General features: G+C 34.3%; 1 protein-coding gene across 2 annotated transcripts in view; it reads right to left on the reverse strand.

Annotated features, from left to right (window-relative positions):
- LOC149409635 (uncharacterized) overlaps positions 1-24169 on the reverse strand; it is a 78267-nt gene that overhangs the window by 19786 nt on the left and 34312 nt on the right. For both annotated transcript variants that reach the window (XM_089649489.1, XM_089649488.1), the window contains exon 3: positions 389-1616. In XM_089649489.1, coding sequence (XP_089505615.1) covers positions 389-1616 — 1228 coding nt within the window. The remainder of the gene's footprint in view (positions 1-388; positions 1617-24169) is intronic.

Below are 24169 nucleotides of genomic sequence, written 5' to 3' on the forward strand. Positions count from 1 at the left end.
TCCCAACAGTCTGGAGCCAGTGAGACTATGGCATCTACAATTGGAGTATGTTGTGAGGTAGAAGATGTGGAGAGGGGAAGACTATGGGTATATTAAGGTGGGGAAGTACCTGGCTATTCATATCTGGTCACCAATAATAATTATTGAAAAATTGTATGGCAAATTTAAAAAAAAATTATGATACTTTTCCATCAAGATATAAACACTCTCCCTCTCAAACTTTATAAGTATTTTCTAAATAATAAAACACATTTAAATTTTACATGTACAATGCGGATTTAGACTTACCAGGGTACCCCAGTAAGGCTGCATTTTTATTTTATTTCCTTTTTGTAATAACTAACAAATAAATAAAAATTGATCAAAATGAAATAAAAAAAATCCTTACCTGGACATCTGGGAGAGTTTGCCGGCGCCGAATTCTGCGATTTCAAATCCGGAGAATCCAATCTCGCCCTTCTCAGCGCGAAAGCCCGGTTATACCTCGTCCCTCCCAACACCTCGCCAGCTCCGGGATCCCCCCTCCTCGAACTGCGCCTATCATAGTCCGAGTAGAACCCTCCCGTGGAAATATTATCCGAGTCTTCGGAAAGATAGTCAACTTCGGGAGTGTTATTTCTGGCCTGCAAATCATTGTTGATCTGTGAAAAGTTCTTATTCGAACGGGTGTTTCTCGCAATCGGCGATCCCATCGGATTATTCTTAACGTCGTTATTACTGTAAACATTGTTGTTTTTATTCACGACGTTGAACGAACTTGACCGTCTGATTGGGGAATTTGAAACAGCCGTTGTATTTGCTGCATTAATATGTTTATTATGTAACTTTGTATTGATTTGCGAGGCAGTATCGCTGCCTCCCCTGGTGTGGTTGCTACGCAACGCATTCAACACTTTATTGTTGCTCGGTAACGAGTTTCTAGCGATTATTTGATCAATATTACGACCTCTTGCATTAGAAAAATCGTGCTTTTTATCGTACTCTGCATTGAGACTTTGCGTCATGATGTTTGCGGTTTTATAATATCCCATTACGTTGTGTAGTGTGTCGATGAAATCGCGAGTGTTCCGTGCGTCGAAACTGCGGTTTCTAACGTGAGTCCTATCGGCATTTCTAATACTTTCAGAAACTTCTAACCTTCCTGTCACCACGTCGGGACCTCTGGTTCTGTTATATCGATGTACAGGTGAACTTTGATCGCTTTTAATTAATCCTGTATCGGTATCCAGCGATTTAGAAGCACCTAGATTGGACAGCAGCAATCTTGTATTCGCTGTAGCGCTTTGATTTCCGGTTATAAAATAGCGTCCAGGGTTTCGTAAAGGGCTAGTTTCACTACTGTCGCAAGTGTTGTTATTTCTTCGGTGCAGTCTGTAGTTTAACGAATTGGATCGGCTCAATTGTGACACGGGCAGTTTGGTGAAGTTGTTACACTTGTCCGTTGGTAACATATTATGAAGGTGGTTATTGTATTCGCCGCAGTTGACGTTTGAGTTATCCGTGCGCAGCGACGATTTGTTGTTATTGCCTTTCTGCAGTTTTGCTTGCAAGTTGGATATGACGCTTTGCGTGCTGGCTAGGTAGGATTCAGTGTCTGGCGTTGAAGATAAAATGTCCTGCAAAGAAGAGAAGAAAAAAACGTTAATAAAGGGTAAGATCAAAACATTTATTTATATATTTTTGACCGGTCGGTGGCCGAGTTGACGTGGCGTTTGGGTCCCACTCAGGCGTAGTGTGTTCAATTCCTCGGCTGGCTAAGTCCTCCATCTCAACACAAGCAACATTTTCAGCTTACTGTGGTGGTAGTAGGAGATTTTCAAATATTGTCAAGTTATTCGTAACCCGGGAATGTTTGTCTTTCTTTTAAAAATAAAATAAATTCGTATACATCTTTTTTGTGTGTGAACACCGCACAATAGTCCCAACTGTTCAGAGCCAGTGGGACTATGGCATCCCCAATTGGGGCATGGTGTGAGGTTGAAGGGAAGGAGATGGAAGAGTAAGGTCGGGAACTACCAGGCTATTGATATCTGGTCTCTAAGCATAGCTAAAGCCATTTAAAGCAATGTTTCAATTCTAATGCAATGCTATGTACCTTCCTCATTTTATTGTAATATTATTTTCAACATTATCCCTGCTTTTGAATAATGAACAATTGAAAAATATGTAAATAATATACATTTTATTTTTGGCAACCAAATTAATATTTTAAAGCTCCATAGCTTTTGATTAAATTGGGGTTACGATATGATATCCAATAACAGAAATTCCAGACAGAAAAAAAACTATGCAAATTTCACGACGCCAGAGTTCACCGTTCGAGAGATTTTTAGTGCCTCAGACAAAAAGAATTAATTATTATGCTTTATAGACCTTAATTTTTTCAGAAAATGTCATATTTCATTATTTGACACCCAAGCCAAAAACAAAATATTATTTTTTATTCAAATCAAACATATTTAAATTGTAGGACGGAAATTGTGTTCGCGACCTCCGAAACTAAACACTTTACCACTAGACCGCGGCGTACCTTCAAGATAACATCATTATTTTACTAATTTTGTTAGGTTTTTGCGTAAAACATCAAGGTTAATTTGATAGAAATTTCAAAAAATCATTTTCGTATACGAAGGAGTAGTGATCCGAAACCTTTTTTCATCCACGGTACACTAGAGAACCCCAGGATGAAGCCAGGAGTGTGTGCCAAGACCGAGTTGTTTGGCGGCCCATCCTCTCTGCCTACCCCTGCGTGTGATGGTTAGTTAGTCCATATCACAATAAACCCTTACAGCCTTACTAATAAAAAATCAATTCACAACCGTTAAACGCACGGTGTTTTTGTTACACATCGTATAAAGACTACAATTTCTAATTCGAATTATCACTAACAAAAAATGTCTTTTAACTGGCTGCGGGAATATTGACAACTTTGCTTTGTGATTTGTAATGCGTCATTTAAAACCTGTTTACGTTAATAATATCTATTCTAATGACCAATTCACTATTATATTAGTATAAATCAATATATTTATTATTATTTGTGTTATTTTTCCTATGTTTTAATCACATTAGTTTCATGTTACCGGAAAAGAGAGCGTATTTCGTACATATTATTTTTCAATTAACTTTTACCGCGTAAATTTAATAAAACTTCCATGAAAGTAATGGTTTTTATTAACACAAATGCTTCCTCTACATGTGTGTAAAAACGAATAAAAAAAACCTACGTTTATCTTGTGCCAAAGTGAATCCAAATTTTCTTGTAAAATCTATAAGTAATAGGACTATGTATTTTGAATTTAAAATTCCGCGACATTTTGATCAAAAATATTTGTGATAAGTTCTTTTTTTAATTAATATTTTGCACTTTTTAAATATGAAAGTATATTTCAAATACAAAAATTTAAAGGTAATTTTATATAGTTTCTAAAACGGCATTTGTTTTTACGACATCTTGAAAATGAAGATAAATATTGAACATTTAAAATACCGTGGAAATTATTATTATTTCAAGTTTTTGAATAGATGAACAACCCCCTACGACTGGATAAGCAATTTATAAATCTATATTTATGTCAGTTTCTATTTTAAGTTTCATTTAGTAAGGTTTTCGCATACACGGTCGTTTATCAATTGAATAAAATTTTCACCATGTTTTTTAGTAACACTATACAATGGGCAAAGACATTATACATAGTTTCGTGGAACACTGGTTGCGGAACCCTGCGATGATCCATCAAATACGTATTAGAGAAATCGGCAACAATTGCCATAGAGTTTCGTGTTATTTTGATTGACCCTGACCTGAGAGGAAAACGATGATTAAAAAAGATGATTACACTAAGCTCCCAATAAAATGGGACAGAATGAGTTGATTTTTTTTAATAACACTGCATGGATTCCGTGGTATGTAGGTACATACTCCCATTATGAATCCTATTGAATGCTGATGAAATGAGATCCCTGAGGCGTATGTGTGGTAAAACCATGTATGATCGTGTGAGGAATGTGGAGATCTGCAAAGAGTGCAAGGCTGATAAGTGTAATGAGTAAGATTAATAAAAGGTCGCTTAGATGGTTTGGGCATGTAGAGCGAATTGAGCGAAGAAAGGAAGGTATATGATGGAAATGCGAATAGTAGCAGAAGTCGGGGACGCCCGAGGAAGACATGGCACGATCAAGTAAATCAGATACTCAAGTCGGGCCATGTCAAGAGTCAGAATAATAGAAGAGTATGCATGAGACGATGTATGAATGTGAATGAGGCAAGGAGTGTGTGCCAAGACCGAGTTGTTTGGCGGTCCGTCCTCTCTGCCTACCCCTGCGGTGAAACGGTGTGATGGTTAGTTAGTTGACAAAAAAACCATGACAAAATTGTTCAAATACTAAACGTTGTTTCAAAGAATTATTCAAAAATTTTCGGGAGCGTCTGTGGTAATTTTTTATATGCAAACTGAAAGCGCGGTGTACCCTCTTTCTAACACTGTTTAAATCATTATCTCGCCGTAAAACAAAATGAGATAGCATCATTTTTATGAGTCCTCTCCAAAAGACTACAAGTATTAATTTGTTGTCTGTGAAGAACATCTCCCGAAATTGCCCAAGGGCCCAAGTTAACACTTTATTGTTGGGTATGGCTGGGAGATATATCTCCCCAAAAGATTCAACAGATGTCGTTGTATGTGAAGAATATCTCCCAAAATTGCCCAAGGGCCCAAGTTAACGCATTATTGATTGCCCTCCTCTAGAAAAAACAGAACAAATAAAGTATCTAGGAATCGTAATTGACCATAACCTTAGATGGATACCTCACATCAAACAAATCACAAATAAACTTCTCAAAACAATACACATTTTCCTAAACATAAGAAACATATATAAAATAAAACAATTGAAAACAATATATTTTGCACTTTGCCAATCAATAATAGAATATGGAATTATTGCTTGGGGAGGAGCAACAAATTCGGCTATCAATTACATAGAAAACGCACAGAAAACGATCTTAAAGGTAATACTAAAAAAACATAGGCTGACTGATACAGAACAGCTGTGACGTACTAGACATACGCCAATTATACGTTAAAACACTACTAAACTACATTTTTGACAAAAAAATAAATTTCAACATACACAAAATAACAATAACAGACCAGTTAGACAAGCGTACAATTGAAAACATAAAAACTCCGACAGTAAATTCAAGCTTTGGACAAAGACACTACCAATACCATGCTATAAAAGCTTTCAACAGTGTAAAACTTGAAATTAAAATTGAGGAAAATAAAAATAAATTCACACACAAAATTACAAAATGGATTAAAGAACAAAAAAGACAATATTACCAAAATGTCATAGCATAGAATAAAAATAAAACTTACACGTGACACACAAAACCAATATAAACACACATCACTCACAAACACACAAGATTATTTTTTAAAATATGATCTATATTAAAATAAAAAAAATGTATAATTTTCTCTTTAAATGTATTATGTAGATTATATTTTCATATTATAAAACGAAGGCCTCAGCACGGGCAAGCCACCCAGCGAGGCCAACATTACTGGAAAACTTATTAAAACATACATATTATGGTGTACATTGATTTGTAACTTTTATTTTTAAGGTTATAAAATTAACAGAAAAATACAAACATTATATGATGAAGGTAAAAAGAAAATAAAAGTATAGTTAATTGAGGCAGAATATATCCCGAAATTGCCCAAGGGCCCAAGTTAACACTTTATTGTTGGGTAGGTTCAGCGCCCTTGAAATGATTTCTCACGAAAACGGCGCTATATAAATTGTAGTTTCCAGTATTTGAGGTACTCAAATACTGAAATGAGATGTTGAGACTTTTGGAGTCAGTCGCTTTGAGGTTATTTGAAAAGACACTAAACAGCAAAGTAAATATGTAATAAATAAATTATTAATTTATCCGTCCGTCTCATTAAACAGTGCGCCCACTGTACATTACAGTTCACCTCAAAGGTATAATCATGTAAAGTGCAAGCTCCGTCATGGTAGAATTATTTAGGGACGGGCCAAACATAAATTGCTCATACAAATTAGCCTAGGTGTTTTGTTAGTACCGTTTGGAATGGCGGATGCCGATAAACTGGGCAGGTACTGTATATTAATTTGCAGAGATGACATTTCGGTTTTTCAGACAGGCAATATTTTACATTATTTTTTAAATTTTTAGTGGTATTTTGAAAACGCATTCTGCACTTCGCTGCACACATCAGAACTGTGGGTAGATTTTATTTTTATTTTTTTATAGTGAATACCTCACAAGAGTCCCAACTGCTCCCGTCTGGAGCCAGTGAGACTATGGCATCCCCAATTGGGGGATGTTGTGAGGCTGAAGGTAAGTGGGGAAGGGAAAGAGGAAGGTGGGGAAGTACCTGGCTATTCAGATCTAGTCACTAAACACGGCTAAAGCCATTTGGAGCAACGTTTCAATTCTGAATGGTGGTCTTACACCAGGGCGATACTGGTAGTATCTTCCACTCTGGAACGTGCCTCAAATATACTATATATTATTTTAATTAATTAATTGTGAAATAACACAAATTAATCAAATAAAATTTATTTGCGCACGCCGGGTTCGAACCCGCGACCTTCGGAATGGCAGTCCAATGCGTTACCACTGGACTATGCCGGCCGTCAGATTACACTGCATCTTAAGGCATAAGCTAAAAGTCGCTTACAATAATGCTTATCGAAAACTATTCCGCCTACCGAGATACTGCAGCGCTACGGAAATGTTCCTGAAGGGACGAGTGCACTCTTTCAGATCGCTTTTCCGCCACCACATGGGAAGCTTATGGCGCAGACTACGCCAATCAAATAACACTATCATCCCTGCCATGGTTGCCTTGATGGAGTCCCCCCTGATGGCCCTCTGGTGACGGAAGTTGTACACATTTTAATATTTATCTTTTTCACTCACATTCCGCATTTTTCGTGCCAATCTATGTATTATAATTTTGTCTTATTCTAAGTTATTGGGGGTATATACAGGTTTTCCAATAAGAGGTGTTATTTTGAATAGCCCGCTATTTCGGTAGATGTTACTTTGAAGCTGTCATTTTTTGACATTTGACAAGTAGAAACTACGCCATTAATAAAAATGGAACGATACACGCTTCAACAACGCATTGAAATTATTAAAATTCACTCGAGTGAAATCAAATGCAAAACATCTTGAGTGATGAGGCCCATTTCCACCTCGGTGGCTTCGTCAACAAGCAAAATTGTCGCATATTGGGCTCGGAAAACCCAAGAGTTATTGTTGAAAAGCCTCTTTATCCTCAACGTGTGACTGTTTGGTGCGGTTTATGGTCCGGCGGAGTCATTGGACCTTACTTTTTCGAAAATGAGGCTGGAGCAACAGTTACGGTGAATGGATTGCGCTATCGAGAGATGATTAATGATTTTTTATGGCCGGAATTGGATGGTATTGATCTGGACAACGTTTACTTTCAACAAAACCATTGATTTTTTACGATTGAATATCAAAATAACACCTCTTATTGGAAAACCCTGTATATTACACGGGGGTTGTACACCCTGTATAGTGTACAGTTCCCGCAGATACTGCAGATACTACACAACTGCTGACCCTGTACAAATCGCTAGTGCACCCCACTGTTGTAATTGGCAGCCACCTCTAGCCCTTGAATCTGTGCAGAAATTGGCGGTCCGTTTGATAAGATTCCCCTATCTTAACAAACTGATTGCAATCTTTAGAGCACAGAATGCTGTCCTTACTCTACCGGTATTACAATGGAAGATGCTCCGAGGAACTAGCGTCATTTATACCTTCGGCACCGGTGCATAGTCGGGAAACACGCCAAACGCGCGCCCAACATTTGTACTGTGTTTCCTCTTGTCTCTGTGTTTCCTCCCTCCTACAACACACCTTCATCTCGTGATTTTTTTTACTATGCCGTGTTTCTCTACCTCCTTCTTTAACCAACTTTCGGTCAGTGTTATGCGAGCCGAGCCACGAATTACGGGAAAGAAACGAAGCAACCGCAAGCTGCGATTCGCGCCATTTGCGGTTGCTTTGTTCCTTTCCTATAAGTTGAGATTCAGCTCGGCAATTCAGCTCGCGTTTGTATACGGACGATAACAGTGTCGACGATGGACACCGTAACGCTGTCCGAAACGTTGGCTAAAGAAGGGGGTGGCCACAACACGGCATAATACCCCAAAAATAAATCACGATAATACTTTTAGCCGTGAAAATCTCAAATCTATTCAGACTTCATTAAAAAGTGGCCATCTCAATGAAATCCCCAAATCTATTCAGACTTCATTAAAAAGTGGCCATCTCAATGAAATCCCCAAATCTATTCAGACTTCATTAAAAAGTGGCCATCTCAATGAAATCCCCAAATCCTTGAAAGAGATACCATTAATTTATCGTTAACCCAATTTCCTGCGTATTTGTATGGATTGTTCTCTGCCAAAAGAACGTTAACGGCCGTACATCCAAGCGACAAAACTCATTTAAAAATGATGCCATATCTATGAATCAATAGATTTGCGAAAAAAATTAATATCTCTGCTAAACTCACATATTTAATTTATATGATAACACATTTTCATAACGATCTACGCGTTCTAATTTCTAATTTATATTCGTAAAATACGGGTAAATAATTTTATAACGATCTAAGTGTTCTAATTTCTAATTTATATTCGTAAAATACAGGTAAATAATTTTATAACGATCTACGTGTTCTAATTTTATTTGTAAAATAGGGTAAATAATTTTATAACGATCTACGTGTTCTTATTTCAAATTTATATTCGTAAAATGCATGTAAATAATTTTATAACGATCTACGTGTTCTAATTTTATTTGTAAAATACGGGTAAATAATTTTATAACGATCTACGTGTTCTAATTTTATTTGTAAAATAGGGTAAATAATTTTATAACGATTTACGTATTCTTATTTCAAATTTATATTCGTAAAATGCTGGTAAATAATTTTATAACATCCTACGTATTCTAATTTTATTCTTAAAATACGGGTACATAATTTTATAACGATCTACGTGTTTTAATTTTATTTGTAAAATACGGGTAAATAATTTTATAACGACCCAAGTGTTCTAATTTTATTTGTAAAATACGGGTAAATAATTTTATAACGATCTAAGTGTTCTAATTTCTAATTTAAATTCATAAAATACCGGTAAATAATTTTATAACGATCTACGTGTTCTAATTTCTAATTTATATTCGTAAAATACATGTAAATAATTTTAAAGACCCTTGCGTATGTAGTGGTGTACTGGATGGATTTTAAAAAAATGTTTTTTTTTTATCCGAAGAATGAAATTAAAACCCACAAAAAAATAATATATTGGAGAAAAGAACAAATTTGGTCGAAAAATAAACATAATCTGGGAATTTTTTTTATTATATAGTTCGTGTAATTTTTAACGGTATTCATAGTTTGTAAAAATACCCCATTTCATCTGTAGCATATCCCTAAACATCTAATTGTTAATTATTAAAAAAATCATATGTATAATTCGCGTAGTGTGATCATTGCTACTTGAATTACAATGAACAGGTGACAGGTGATATTATTAACAGCTTAAAACACAGGTGTGTCCTGTCCATTGTCTATGTGTTATTTTACCAACCGTGAAATGATTATATCGTAGGTATCATTGTTTGCCCGAATCTACCAGACAGAGACGAGACCATCTGTTTCAGCACCTGAACATAAAAAAACTAACTATCATTCCGTTTCCCCGCAGGTGTAGACAGTTGGTATTGGCACACATTCTTAGCTTTATTCACATTCATATAAATATATATATTCTTATTTCTTGCTAGAGCAATCTCGATGAGTTGCAAAACTCTGTAGGACGAGAGGAACCATACATAGATGGGAGTTGATAGGTACAATTTTACATTGGTATTTTGATCAAAATTATAAGTTTCACATACGAAACAGTACAAAAATAGAAAAAGGGAGGTTAAGTACAACAAACAAGAAGAAAGAAAAAAGGAAACAGACAGGGATATAAACATAAGCACAGAATCAAGGTAGGAATTTAGAAGAAGGTAACTTACCGACTAATATTGGTACAAATTGATTATGCTCGATTACAAATAAAGGGGATAGAAAAGGAGAGAAAAGAAACAAAACAATGTACAACACGACGAGAATTACGTATTTTCGTTTTTATGTTTTTAAAAAATATTCTTTTAAGGCGAAGCTTAGTGCTAAATCACTATTTTGATTTATCTTTATAACGAATTGGTGTACATTATGAATACCAAAAAATATGCTTTCGATAAATTGATGGTTTTCCTATCGTTTCGCTTAGAATAGAAGTTTTTCGAGTAGAATAAAAATAAAAAATAAATTACTCAATAAAAAATATAAATGTAAGCTACTAAAATTTTTTTTCAATAGAATTGTATGTACGCGTAAAGGAAAGAACTTTTAAAAATACAGTATTTTAGCTAAGATTGTGTGTGACAGTTTCACTTGATTATTTTTTTTGCTTCCATTGGAGCCGGCTGTGCTCGCGTATGGCCTCAAGTGAAATTTGAAAACGTGACGTCATCATTCTTGTGCGAACTATGGTCGAGGCATCATCGGTTCATTTTACGAAATAACATGGCAAAATGTTGACTTGTACTATGAAAACTTGTAAAAATAGATGTGAAAAAGAGAATAAACCCAATTGTCGTATTACATTCCATATATAAGCATTATTTTACTTTATTTTAAGCATATTCACATCGTATAATATGAATCAGTTGTTACTATCACATCGAGAAACGTCTGGACGCGAAACACAAAGCTGGTTGGTTGCTGGGAAGTAAATTATGAACATTTATAAAAGTGTCTTAACTAAATACTTAAACGAAATATTCGACTCTGAAAATATTACCGAATTTTTTTGCCGAATTTGGACTTCGCAAATTTGTTCATAACGTGGTGAGTAATTTGCGCTCCCATGTAAACATGTCTATTCATTCTAAAGCAGATTTTACTTTTAAGAAGTAAATGGTGATATTATAATGCGAGATGCCTATTTACTGTCAGATTGATTTATTGACGAATCACAGTCAGTTTCACTCCCTTCGTTCTTCAACAGTTGATTTTATCTTCTCTATTATCTAAATTATCTTCTCGTCTATTAATTCCTATGTCTGTGATATATACTGTCATTCAAACTTTGATCCAGATCTGGATTCAAGTATTTGACTAAATGAGATATCGTCCCATAGCTAACAACACCGCATAAGTCATTTTTACCAACTTTACAGGAGACGAAAAAAACTGTTTATTTTAAAAACTCGGTGGATTTTTTCTGTTATTACTTAATAAATACCCTAGTTAGAGGTTAAGAAATAATTATTTATACTTACTTTGACAATTTACTTTATTTTAACTTTTATTTTATGACTTGAGCTGTGTTGACTGATATTTTATTAGATTTAGGCGGTGTTGCTTGCGGAAATGTTAGGGAATAAGGTATTAAAGATGATTTACAAAGAAAAGTTTTTATCAAGAAATATTTCAAAAATAATTAACAATCGTTATAAATAGGTATTTATAACCTAAATCTTAAGAATAACATTGTTGAGATCAATTGCTTAAAGTTATTTGGTGACACACGAACCTTTAGAGTGTACCTAAGTGCAATTATTATTTTTTTATTATTTTATTTTATCATGAAAATATTTAAAACATAGTCTTTAATAAACTCCAACTAAACAAGATATAATAGTAATAAAATTATAAAAATAAAAAAATATACTCGAAATCTCTAGTCTAATAGTTAGTTGCAGTCTTTAGCGATTGCTGTGCGGAAGGTCATCATAAAAAGAGTGGCAACTAGATGGTAATACACTTTTTAGGTCTTACAAATCTTTATACTTCCGATTTGTAATTGGTATTCTAGCTGCATACAATTTCTGCAGGTGATTTATTTGTTTAATGCTGTTAATTGGCGTGGGACGATGTGGTAACGGCTGAAGCTCGTCATCAAAACCAATTTTTTACCAAATTGTGCTATTTGGTCTGTATTCTAGCATACGTACATCTGTGACGACTGGGTCACCTGCTTTTTTACAAGGCCGTATATATTTATAAATTAATTCTTTCGAAAAGTCGGTAAAAAAGGTATAGTCCAAATAACGAGCTTCGTAAGTCATAGGATCACTCCTAGCGGTTTTAGTAATAGCCATGTATTGTTGTGGAAGGTAAATTTCTTTACCTTTTAATTTACACTCTATTGCACTGTGTACGGAATCACATTCCATGAGGGTATGGCCTTTTACCAGGTACTTTTGAGTAATTACAATATTTTTTTTTTCAATCGCTAAACGTAATAAAGCATTGCTGAAGGTATCATAGCGATTTTGAGCACAACAGCCATCGGAATATAAAATCACAGGCAATAATTTCTGGCTCAAAACTTTCTCTAGATAGTCTACTAAGCAAGAAGCAAAAACAAAGGCTTCAAGTGTGCTATTTGACTCATCGAACCAATAACACATTACTTCTTTAGTTGCTAAATTGTATAATGTAAAATTATGGATGCATAATTTAGTTTTATAATAAATTGCATTAGCTTGAAGATACGGAGCCAATTTTACCGATTCAACATCCTGTGTGAATACATGACAAGCTCCGGACTGTGCAATATCTTTGTCAGTATCTTTCTCTCTCCTGGCTCGATCTTTCTTCAAAACATGTTGTGCGTATTCTTCATCCGTAATGTTTCCAGTTTTATGACTGCAACAATCGTTACATTGATCTTTCTTCGGGTAGAATAGGCTCAGATTGAGTTTCAAAAATAATTTGTCGAATAATTTACGACCAAGGCATTCTCTACCCTCTAACTCACAATTCTCTTGATATGTGTGGTAGAGCTGTGTCATGTTCGAGAAAATTGGTTCTAAGTATTCTCGTGATGTTTTAGCACGACAGTAATGCGACGGCATATTTGGAAGACCTGCTAAAAACTTTTCAACATATTTGTGGTCTTCAATTTTCTCTGGATTTCTGCGCTACTGGTTGAAGTAGACAAATCTGGAGGCATGGCACAGTCTGTTTTTGTCAGCCAATATCTTATAAACGAATCTTTAATGCCAAGAGTGGCCAAGAACATTTTTTTAAAGACTTGGTGACGTACATTATCAATCTTGAAAACGTAAGTTCGACTATCAGTTCTTTTGGATGATTTCTGGATTTTTTGTAATTTTCTTTGGTACTTTATTAACATGAGAAGTTATAAATGATCTTTGCTGCTCCCAGTTCATGTTCTTCCAGAAATTTTCAAATAAATATTGCCGCTTTTGTTCGTTATGTTGTCACATGATCTGAGTTTAGATTTCTTGCAAAACACCATCATCACCTGAACTCCATGAATCAATTTCTTCTCCATCCATAGTGTATTTCAATTATTGAGCTTCCTCAAAGAAATAAAATACATTTTGAAACACCGCCCAAGTTAAAAAAGCTGGTTAGTAAACACCGCTTAAGTAAATGAAGATATTCAATAATGATTTCTTTCTATATGAATATTATGTGATAATCAATAAACATTACTGTATTATATAGCTTACCTCTTAATCTTCTATTAAAACATCTTGCAAAGACCTTTCAGCGATAAAACTCACATAAAAATATAATAATCACGGAGCGGGAAGTACTCTTACGAGAAATGTATGACAGACTAACGACTTGTGCGGTGTTGAGAGGCTAACCGACTTGCGCGCTGTTACTACTTTTTGAATGAAGGCTTCTAATTGACTGAAATCTATATCATGTGACCAATGGTTAGACGCGCAATGAGCAGCTCTATCTATCGGCATTAAAATGTGAAAACCGCCAATTTTCGACTTGAGCGGTGTTGTAAGCTACGGGACGAATATGTGTTAATCCACCGTTACAAGCGTTCAAAAATAATGGCAAGATTGCTAAACATGGTTTGATAGGGAGATATGTAGATACGAATGACAGAGCAAGCGCGTTAATATTTTTTTAAAAAATGTTTGTTTGTTTGTCCTTCTTTGACGTCGCAACGAAGCGACCGATCGACGTGATTTTTTTTGCATAGGGATAGTGGAGGACTGAGAAGCGATGTAGGCTACTTTTCTTTAAAAATCTTTGTAAGGTAATTTCTCGCTAACACAACGCGAACGAATCCGCGGGTAAAATCCAATTAACATATAATTTAAGACATATATTTACTAAAAAGTCAGACAGGTATAAATAAACAAAAGCCACAAATCTCTAAATACAGGGTTTTCCAATAAGAGGTGTTATTTTGAATAGCCCGCTATTTCGGTAGATGTCACTTTTGAAGCTGTCATTTTTTGACATTTGACAAGTAGAAACTACGCCATTAATAAAAATGGAACGATACACGCTTCAACAACGCATTGAAATTATTAAAATTCACTTGAGTGAATCAAATGCAAATCATCTTGAGTGATGAGGCCCATTTCCACCTCGGTGGCTTCGTCAACAAGCAAAATTGTCGCATCTGGGGCTCGGAAAACCCAAGAGTTATTGTTGAAAAGCCTCTCTATCCTCAACGTGTGACTGTTTGGTGCGGTTTATGGTCCGGCGAAGTCATTGGACCTTAATTTTTCGAAAATGAGGCTGGAGCAACAGTTACGGTGAATGGATTGCGTTATAGAGATGTGATTAATGATTTTTTATGGCCGGAATTGGATGGTATTGATCTGGACAACGTTTACTTTCAACAAGACGGCGCTAAGTCGCTATCCGCGTCTGTCTGTTTTTGCGCTTAGTTCTTCTAGACTACGCAACGGATTTTGTTAGGGTTTTCACTATCATTTAGAGAATTTCTTCCGGAAGGTTTATATGTATAATACTTTTATATTATATTTATCGAAAATAGAGAAAAATCGATTTTTGTTCAAGTCGTAAAAAAATATTTTCGTAAGCTTACATTGCTAACGCTGGCTAAACCTTATGAGATACAACAAAATAATGTACTACGGAATTGTATATCTTTAAAAGGCCTACAAAAAGTTCCGTAATGGTATATGTCTATCGCCTAAGGATAACTCCCAGTAACGACGGGTACACGTCAGCAAATATCTTTATAAATTAAAAAAATAAAATAGTCACGGTACATGGCACACCCCTGTGTGTATATTTTTACAGGTAGGTTTAGTAATAATTTTTATTATAACGTATGTGGGAGGTATTCTGTACGTGTTCATAGATTTGCCAAACCCCTGGGGGAGCGGCGGGCAGGTCGATACGTTGAGGCAATTGAACCTACTCTAAAGCCGATAAAATAGAACTGTATAAATAATATTACAGGGGAGATAGGGGAATCTAACCAACCATATTATAAACCCTCGCAGGTGCAGAATTCAGTTAATCAACCAAAAGTTAAAATGATAACTGTATTGTATTATCAAAATTATATGAATGTTATAACTTGACAAAAAATTGGCTACGAATACAGAAGACATGGAATCAAATTCTGGCATGTACATGCAAATTGTATTTGATTAATTTGTGTTATTTTACAATTAAATCATTGAAAATAATACATAGCATACTACTAGATGAAGTGCCCGGCGTTGCCCGGGCTTTAAACAGAGTTTTTTTGTTTCGAAATCAGACCTAGACAGTGACCTTCCCATTGTTTTGAAGGTTATTTTTTTTACGTTAATACCACACAAGTGTCCCAACTACTCCCAACCGCCTGGAGCCAGTGAGACAGTGAGCAAAATATAAAAATAAAAAATCCAAAATATTTTTTTCTTTCAGCCGACAAAATACTGTTAACGTGCAAAATACTGTGATACTGTCAATTTAAATAGTTTTATCAAAATATTTAACTACTTGATGAAAAAAACTTCAATAAGGTAAGCTTATATATTGAAATTGATGTACTAAATATATCAACAACATCGTAGTATTATTATTTCCTAGCTGTTGAATCCGTCGCATAGGAGTGTAATATTGGGACGTTGATATAGAATTGCTACAATAATATGGTAGGTACTGTCTTGTAACCGACCTGCTTGGAGTATGAAAAGAGATTACATATGATTTTGATACGGTTTTCACTATCATTTAGAGAATTTCTTCCGGAAGGTTTACATACATGAAACATGCATATTTTATTTATAGAAAGTAGAGAAAAGTCGATGTTTTATAAATAAGTCGTAATAATATTTTTAGGGCACTTACATTGCTAACGCTGGCTAAACCTTATGAGATACATCAAAATAATGTACAGGGTTTTCCAATAAGAGGTGTTATTTTGATATTCAATCGTTAAAGATCAATGGTTTCGTTGCTTGTGTGGCACGTAGCGCCGTCTTGTTGAAAGTAAACGTTGTCCAGATCAATACCATCCAATTCCGGCCATAAAAAATCATTAATCATCCCTCGATAGCGCAATCCATTCACCGTAACTGTTGCTTCAGCCTAATTTTCGAAAAAATTAAGGTGCAATGACTCCGCCGGACCATAAACCGCACCAAAAGTCACACGTTGAGGATAGAGAGGCTTTTCAACAATAACTCTTGGGTTTTCCGAGCCGACAATTTTGCTTGTTGACGAAGCCACCGAGGTGGAAATGGGCCTCATCACTCAAGATGATATGCATTTGATTCCCTCAAGTGAATTTTAATAATTTCAATGCGTTGTTGAAGCGTGCATCGTTCCATTTTTATTAATGGCTTAGTTTCTACTTGTCAAATGTCAAAACATGACATCTTCAAGAGTAACATCTACCGAAATAGCGGGCTATTCAAAATAACACCTCTTATTGGTAAACCCTATACTACGGAATTGTATATCTTTAAAAGGCCTACAGAAAAATCTGCGATGATATATGTCTATCTCCTAAGGAAAACCCTCAGCAAAGCCGGGTAAGCGTTAGCTAGTATTTCAATAAATTGTTCCAACAAAAAAGAGTTAAACTTGGACAAAGCCCGGTACACTCTAACTACTAATGAATATTATTTATATTTAAAAAATAAACCCACACACGTTTCTTATGTATCATCGAAATGTCGTTTGATGATGTAATTTGGGACAGGCCTAATCCGACAACAGTTTTCTATAAAAAATCACTAAAGAGGAAGCTACAAGCCAAAAATGTGTATATTCTTGGTATACCTTATATCGTAGGTAATAGGCATTGAAATAGCTTGACAAACAGAGTCTAGAAACGTTCGATTTAAAGCGAAAAACTGGTTTTTATATATTTTGCAAATAATTTTACGAGAAAGCACAAAAGTTAATCTGTCACAGATTATCTTAGCTATTATACTGTAGTTTTTAAAAGTTGTTTCCTTTATGCTTTTATACATTTCTATTGAAAAAATATTTTTTTAGTAATTTGCATTTATATTTTTTATTGAGTTATTTATTTCTTTTATTTGTATTCTACTCAAGCGAAGCGATAGGAAAACCTTCAATTTATCTAAACCATATTTTTTGGAATTCATAATGTACACCAATTCGTTATAAAGATTAATCAAAATAGTGATTTGGCATTAAGCTTCGCCTTAATACAATGCGCACACAAATAATAAAAAATTGTACTATCACTATCGGTTTAAATAGCGGTAAAAAACACATTACGGTTCGACGGTCGATACGGCGTTACGTGTGAGATTATAGATAGAAAGCAGTGTTAGATAATGTAATCGAGATATCGATGAAGAATTAATCGAATGATTGAAGAGTAAAACATGGATTAAGAAAGTTCGAGATGTTCCGATCTCTAAATAGTATAAAAAAAATTCGCCATCCACGTCTGTCTGTTCGTGCGCTCAGTTCTTCTAAACTAAGCAACGGATTTTGATAGGATTTTCACAATCATTTAGAGAATTACTTCCGGAAGGTTTATACATATAATACATGCATATTGTATTCATAGAAAGTAGAAAAAAGTCGATGTTTTGTAATCAAGTCGTAAAAAAATATTCTCGGGCGCTTACATTAATAACGCTGGCTAAACCTTATGAGATACATCAAAATAATGTACTACTAACAAAACATAGACTTTTCTCTACTTTCTATAAACCTTCCGAAAGAAATTCTCTAAATGATAGTGAAAATCATATCAAAATTTGTTGCGTAGTTTAGAAGAAGTAAGCGGACAAACAGACAGACGCGGATAGCGTTTTTATTTTATACTATTTAGAGATATTGGCAAAACGTTGCTAGTGCAATGATGGAGGACTTGACAAGCTGGAGAGGGGGACTCAGATACTAAACGGTAATTATCATTATTATTATCGTAGATAGATGAGGAAGAAAAATCATACTTATTGATAATAATATACTTAGTAAATGAGGCGTCCCACAGGGATCGGTTTCGGATCCTTTGAAAAATAATTACCTTCTATCGTGTATCTAGAGACACCGTTAGAATGTTACGCGGATGATATTGCAGAATTGAATGCTTATTTGAAATCCTTCAAGGACATAGAAACTTCAATGGCTCTGAAGGCTTTGAAGCAGAAAGAGTCCACTTATTATAGATATAATGTGGAAATAAATTAGACAGTTCCATGATAACTCCTCAAAATGACAATTCAGCACACCTATAAAAAGTGCAATAATATTATGAAAAGTGCTATAAAGTTATGAAGTGATGAAAAACAACTAGGTTAAATAAGATTTGTTACATATGTAACCTATAAAGCAATATTTATATTAAATATATACAAAACTTACAAATTGCTATAATAAAAAAAATTGTACCACCGAATATCTACAGACAAAGAAGTAATCTAAAACTACTGTATGGTTCTGAGGGCCTACTTCCAATAAAGGGTCTTCTTTGGTACATTATTATAATGGATAATGAGGGAGATAGCAAATATAAAAAGCAACCGGTGCATAATCACACAACAAGATTCACTGAAAATAAGGGCCTCATTATTCCAAGAGTAACAAATAAGTATGGAAGCCGAACGCTTAAATATTTAATACCAGAGATTTTCAATAAATTTAATAATTATTTTAAACCTCAGAATAATGAGAGACCCTGCCCCAAAAACACTAAGCGTTGGCTAATAAGCGATGAATCAATGTATCTCTGAACATTATTATTGATATATTCCTGAACATCTCAACGTACCTGCCTAAATAATTTGTATATAGGTAGGTACTTTGATATATATTATTTTGTGATATTGTTTATTGTATAATTTTGTGTCATACATGTATTAAAAATTAAAAATGTTTTATATATATTATTTGTAGAACCTACAGACAAGCCGTCATGTGTGACAGCTTTGTGGGACTGCATATACCTGTATCTTTAAAAATTTATAATAAAAAAAAAAAAAAAAAAAAAAAAAAAAATGAAAAGTGATGAAACAAAAACTAGGTTAAATACGACTTGTTACATATGTAACCTATTTAACCTAGTTTTTGTTTCATCACTTTTCATTACTTTATAGCACTTTTTATAGGTGTGCTGTATTGTCATTTTGAGGAGTTATCCGGTCACCCTAAAAATCACCCCCATCCCAAAAAATTGCCACCCGTTAAAGTAGAATTTTGATGATGAAAATTATTGACATTACATATGATTTCGAAAAACTCTGTAAAAAAAACCGACAATGCTGGGAACTCCAGCTTGTATTATTTTGTTCATATATACTGATTTGAAATTTATAAAATATTAATTTTGGAATCTGAGGAAACGACGCAAAGGTTATTTTTTTATTTTATTTATATAAATTCTTCAATCATAGTTAGATGCTCTCAGTATCGCCTTAGTGAATGACCACCGAGAAGTATCAAAACGATGCTTAAAATGGCTTCAGCCATGTTTGTTGACCAGATCTGAATAGCCAGGTACTCGGAATCCGTCCAACTCCTTCCTTTTCATAATACCCCACCCCAATCGGGGATGCTTGTGCGGTAATCACATTTAAAAAAATCAATATTCCACAAGGATCACAATTCGTGCCACATTTAAAGACCACAATTTCCATCTTTGAATAACTGGACAGCAGTACTAATTTAATGAAAACATCTGCCCAAACGCTAACTAAAAAAAGTACCGTTTCCTAAAAGCGCGATAATTTAGAAATCACAAATAATGTTTTATTTTCATCTCCTGGTGACCTAATGCCAATTCCGCCAAAGTGATTCAATGATGACTCAACCGAGATTTGAAGTTCTTCAATATGCATGCATCGATGTGATTCATTGATCCCTCTTTGGCCGTGGGTGTATTCATAAAGTTATGTATGGAGTTGTATTGTCGTGAATTGCAATCAACAGACATTCATTGTTACCGGTTTTGGTAGAATAACAAATAACAATAGATATTAACATTTTCCTAGCCTTATGGGCGTTTTACACGATGCTTTCAATCGTCCAGTTTCTATATGTGTCGTCTGTTCATATGGATTCAGGGCGAAAAAAAACGTGTTTTGTTACCGATTTTCGTACAGTAAGGCGACATAAGACTTTAATAACGGGGGATTGCTCGACGCTCACATTTTAATTATTTTTCATGAACATATTACTAAAATCTCAAATGTTTCTAGAGGGATCTCTGCAGATATGAGTTATTTATATTTAAGATTAATAAAAACAGGACCTTAGCATTAAAATATTTTATGTAAAACGGTTTTAAAATTTTATAAAACGTTTTTCAAGTATAAAATTAACGATAAGCGCCAGATTTTATTTTTCTAGACGATGAATTAGTAACTTCCCGAGGGATCCCTCTAGAAACATTTGAGAATTTAGTATTACGTTCATCATAAATAATTAAAATAAACCCCACGGAAAGATCGATTTTCTTGGCCTGCTGGAGCAAATTCGACCATAGTTCCGTCCATTACACCTGGCCGCGCGCCGAATTGTTTTTACTCGACTTCATCTATTATGTCGTTAATATTCCCACATTATTTTAGGGATTTGATAGGGCAAATTCAACCGCAGGTCTGTTCAATACCCCAGGACCGCGCTTCGCATATTTTTGTGCACGGCTGCTTCACTTATGTCGTTAAGATTCTGGTTGGTCTCGTCTTAAAGATGGCGGATATTATTTTTGACATCCCGTCGTCTATCTATACTATTCTAAGTCAAGATTAGTTCGCGAAAATAAAATGAATAGTACTTTTTACAATGGCGCGCAAAATTCTAAAATACTTAACTACAAATAGGGTGAACAAAAGTTCAGGCTTGTGTCCAAAAATTTAATATGTATTTTGCTACACTATTTGACTCAATCATAACATGACCACCGAAGAGCGCACATTGAAATAACCAAACCCTGTTCAGAAAAGTAAAGTTCGCTCAACTAAGGCAAAGGTTTGCAGCGCAGTACTTTGTGGGACTTATCAACTGGGGATCCGAATGTTCGTTTTTGAACGAACCGCCTGGCGTTGCGATGCTAAAAAGTGTGAGATGGGTAAATTTTAACACATTTGTAAAAGTGTATACTAATTTTGTAACAAAATATTCAATTTTTGAAAAAAGCCCGAACTTTTGTTTACCCGATTTGTATTTGTTTGTTGAAGTTTTTTACGCAGCGAACAATTTGGGCGCCATTGTAAAAAGGACTAGTAATTTTTTAGCAGATTTTATTTTCGAGGACTGAATAGTGATTTTACAATACGAGTTGCCTTATACTGTCAGATTAATTTATTGACAAATCACATAAGTTTGGTGATCGTGCATTCGGAGTATCCGGCCCTAAGGCTTGGAATAAACTTCCTATGGAATTGAGATGTATAACCAGCGCAACAGAATTTAGATCCAAACTAAAAACTCACTTTTTCAGACACTCATTTCCATAAATCCGTCATTCTATCAAAATATTTCTTTTTTTATACCGTAATTGTTACATTATCTAGCGATTCCGTTCATTCAATTTTGCTATTGACTTGCCTACCAATGGACAATGGACAATATTAGCGGGAACATAACAAGTCAATCGGTTTAATTGTTAGCATATGAATCATCTAAATGCGTTTAAGATTGACGATTGATTTTATTCATTAATTTCATTCCTTTAACATATATATCCAGCTAACAATAAAAACACCCTAATATAATAGAACTTCCTTCTTCTTCTGGCGTTAGTAAAATTAGATTGTTAATATTAATTTTAGTTGTAAGTTGCCAAATATGTAAATACTCGTATATATGTCGTTAAGATAGTAGTTATAGGCCTTAGTCGTAAGTCACTAGATATAAGTCTTAGAGATAAGTCAGTAGTTCTAGTATTAACTATTTAAGAAATATATTTGTACAGCGCCCTTGAGGTGATTTCTCACGAAAACGGCGCTATATAAATTAGCCAAATATTATTATTATTATTATAAAGTTACCTCACGCGCTCCTCACACTTAGTTTTTTCCCCTTTCCCTGATTGGCTGGTCTATTAATGTAAATGTCTATAGTTGGGATAAATATATTTTGTGAGGTGGCAGCACATTTGTAATATAATAATAATAATAACATAGTATTTATATAGTGCAGTTTTGTGTTGTTTCACTTCAAGTGCGCTTAACTATAATAAACTTAAAAATAAAAATTTCCTATTGTGTTCCTTTAAAAAAAATTAATAACATAATATGAAATAAAGAATAAACGGTTTACACAAAAGCAGAGAATAAAATTTAACAATAACAGTGCTATTTTAGTAGAGGACAACAATAAAAGACAATAACAGTGCACGAAAAATAAGAACTTTAAAATTAAAATATTATAAAAAACAGGAAAACATTAAAATATTATATAATAGGTGGACATTAAACATAAAAGTACAATAAGGAGGAAACCGAAACCAAACAATTACCGGAAACTTCAAAACCTGGCTTATTATGGTATATTGAAAAGAAGCTTAGATTCATGAGAATATAAATTATATAATTTTTTGAATAATTTTGTTTTTAAAACCCGTTTAAATTCAGCCAAATTTTGTATATTGGTAAGGGCTGGGGGAAGTTTATTCCAAATGAGTGGATTTGAGCGAAATTTTGAGTGGAAATGAGCGGCATCTTGTATGAAGTACTCAACACTAGTTCGTGCAACGTAATGCCCGAGTTATGCAATGTAATGTAATGTTACGATTGTGGATTGAAGCACGAATAAATCTATCAGTAAAAATAATTAATTATTGTAACACCATTGTTTGCCTCAGCGCCGCAGTGCGTAAGTTTTTACTGTTTACTCGTTCGGAGACATTGCGTAACGTTGCACCTGAAGCTATAATTTGCGGGCGTCATCGGAGAGGAGAACGGAGAAGAGAAAGAAAGAGAGTCGCGCTTTTGGAACAGATCTTTCTCTTTCACTTCTCCACTTTGCAAAGAAACCGGTTCCGCTCTGATAATAGGCAAATACTGCGATATCACCACTCGTTCATATGAGTTGGTCTTCCGTTGTAGGCAGTGTTGATATGAGATTGGCTTTAAGAGGAAGCTACAAGCCAAAAATGTGTATATTCATGGTATACCTTATATCGTAAGTAATAGGCATTAAAATCGCTTGACAAACGCAGTCTAGAAACGTTCGGTTTCAAGCAAAAAACTGTTTTTTACTTATTTTGTAAATAATTTTATAAGAAAGCAAAAAAGTTAATCAAGTGAAACTTAACAGATAATCTTAGCTATAAAACTGTATTTTTAAAAAGTTGTTTCCTTTATGCGTTCATACATGTCTATTGAAAAAAAATTTTTTTTAGTAGTTTGCATTTATATTTTTTATTGAGTAATTTATGTTTTGGATTCTACTCAAGCGAAGCGATAGGAAAGCCTTCAATTTAACTAAAGCATTTTTTTGGTTTTCATAATGTACACCAATTCGTTATAAAGATTAATCAAAATAGTGATTTGGCATTATGCTTCGCCTTAATAATCATCACAAGACAGTATTATAGCTAAGATTATCTGTGACAGTTTCACTTGATTAACTTCTTTGCTTTCTTATAAAATTATTCACAAAATAAATAAAAACCAGTTTTGTGCTTGAAATCGAATGTTTCTAGACTCCGTTTGTCAAGCGATTTTAATGCCTATTACCTACAATATAAGGTATACCAAGAATATACACATCTTATTGGCCAAGTTTTCAACATATTATAAACGAGTAATATCATATGACATTCCCGCTTTTTGTAT

This window comes from Hesperophylax consimilis, chromosome 30, assembly GCF_061612785.1.
Source record: "Hesperophylax consimilis isolate HC1 chromosome 30, BYU_Hcon_1.0, whole genome shotgun sequence".
NCBI classification, from domain to species: Eukaryota; Metazoa; Arthropoda; class Insecta; order Trichoptera; family Limnephilidae; genus Hesperophylax; species Hesperophylax consimilis.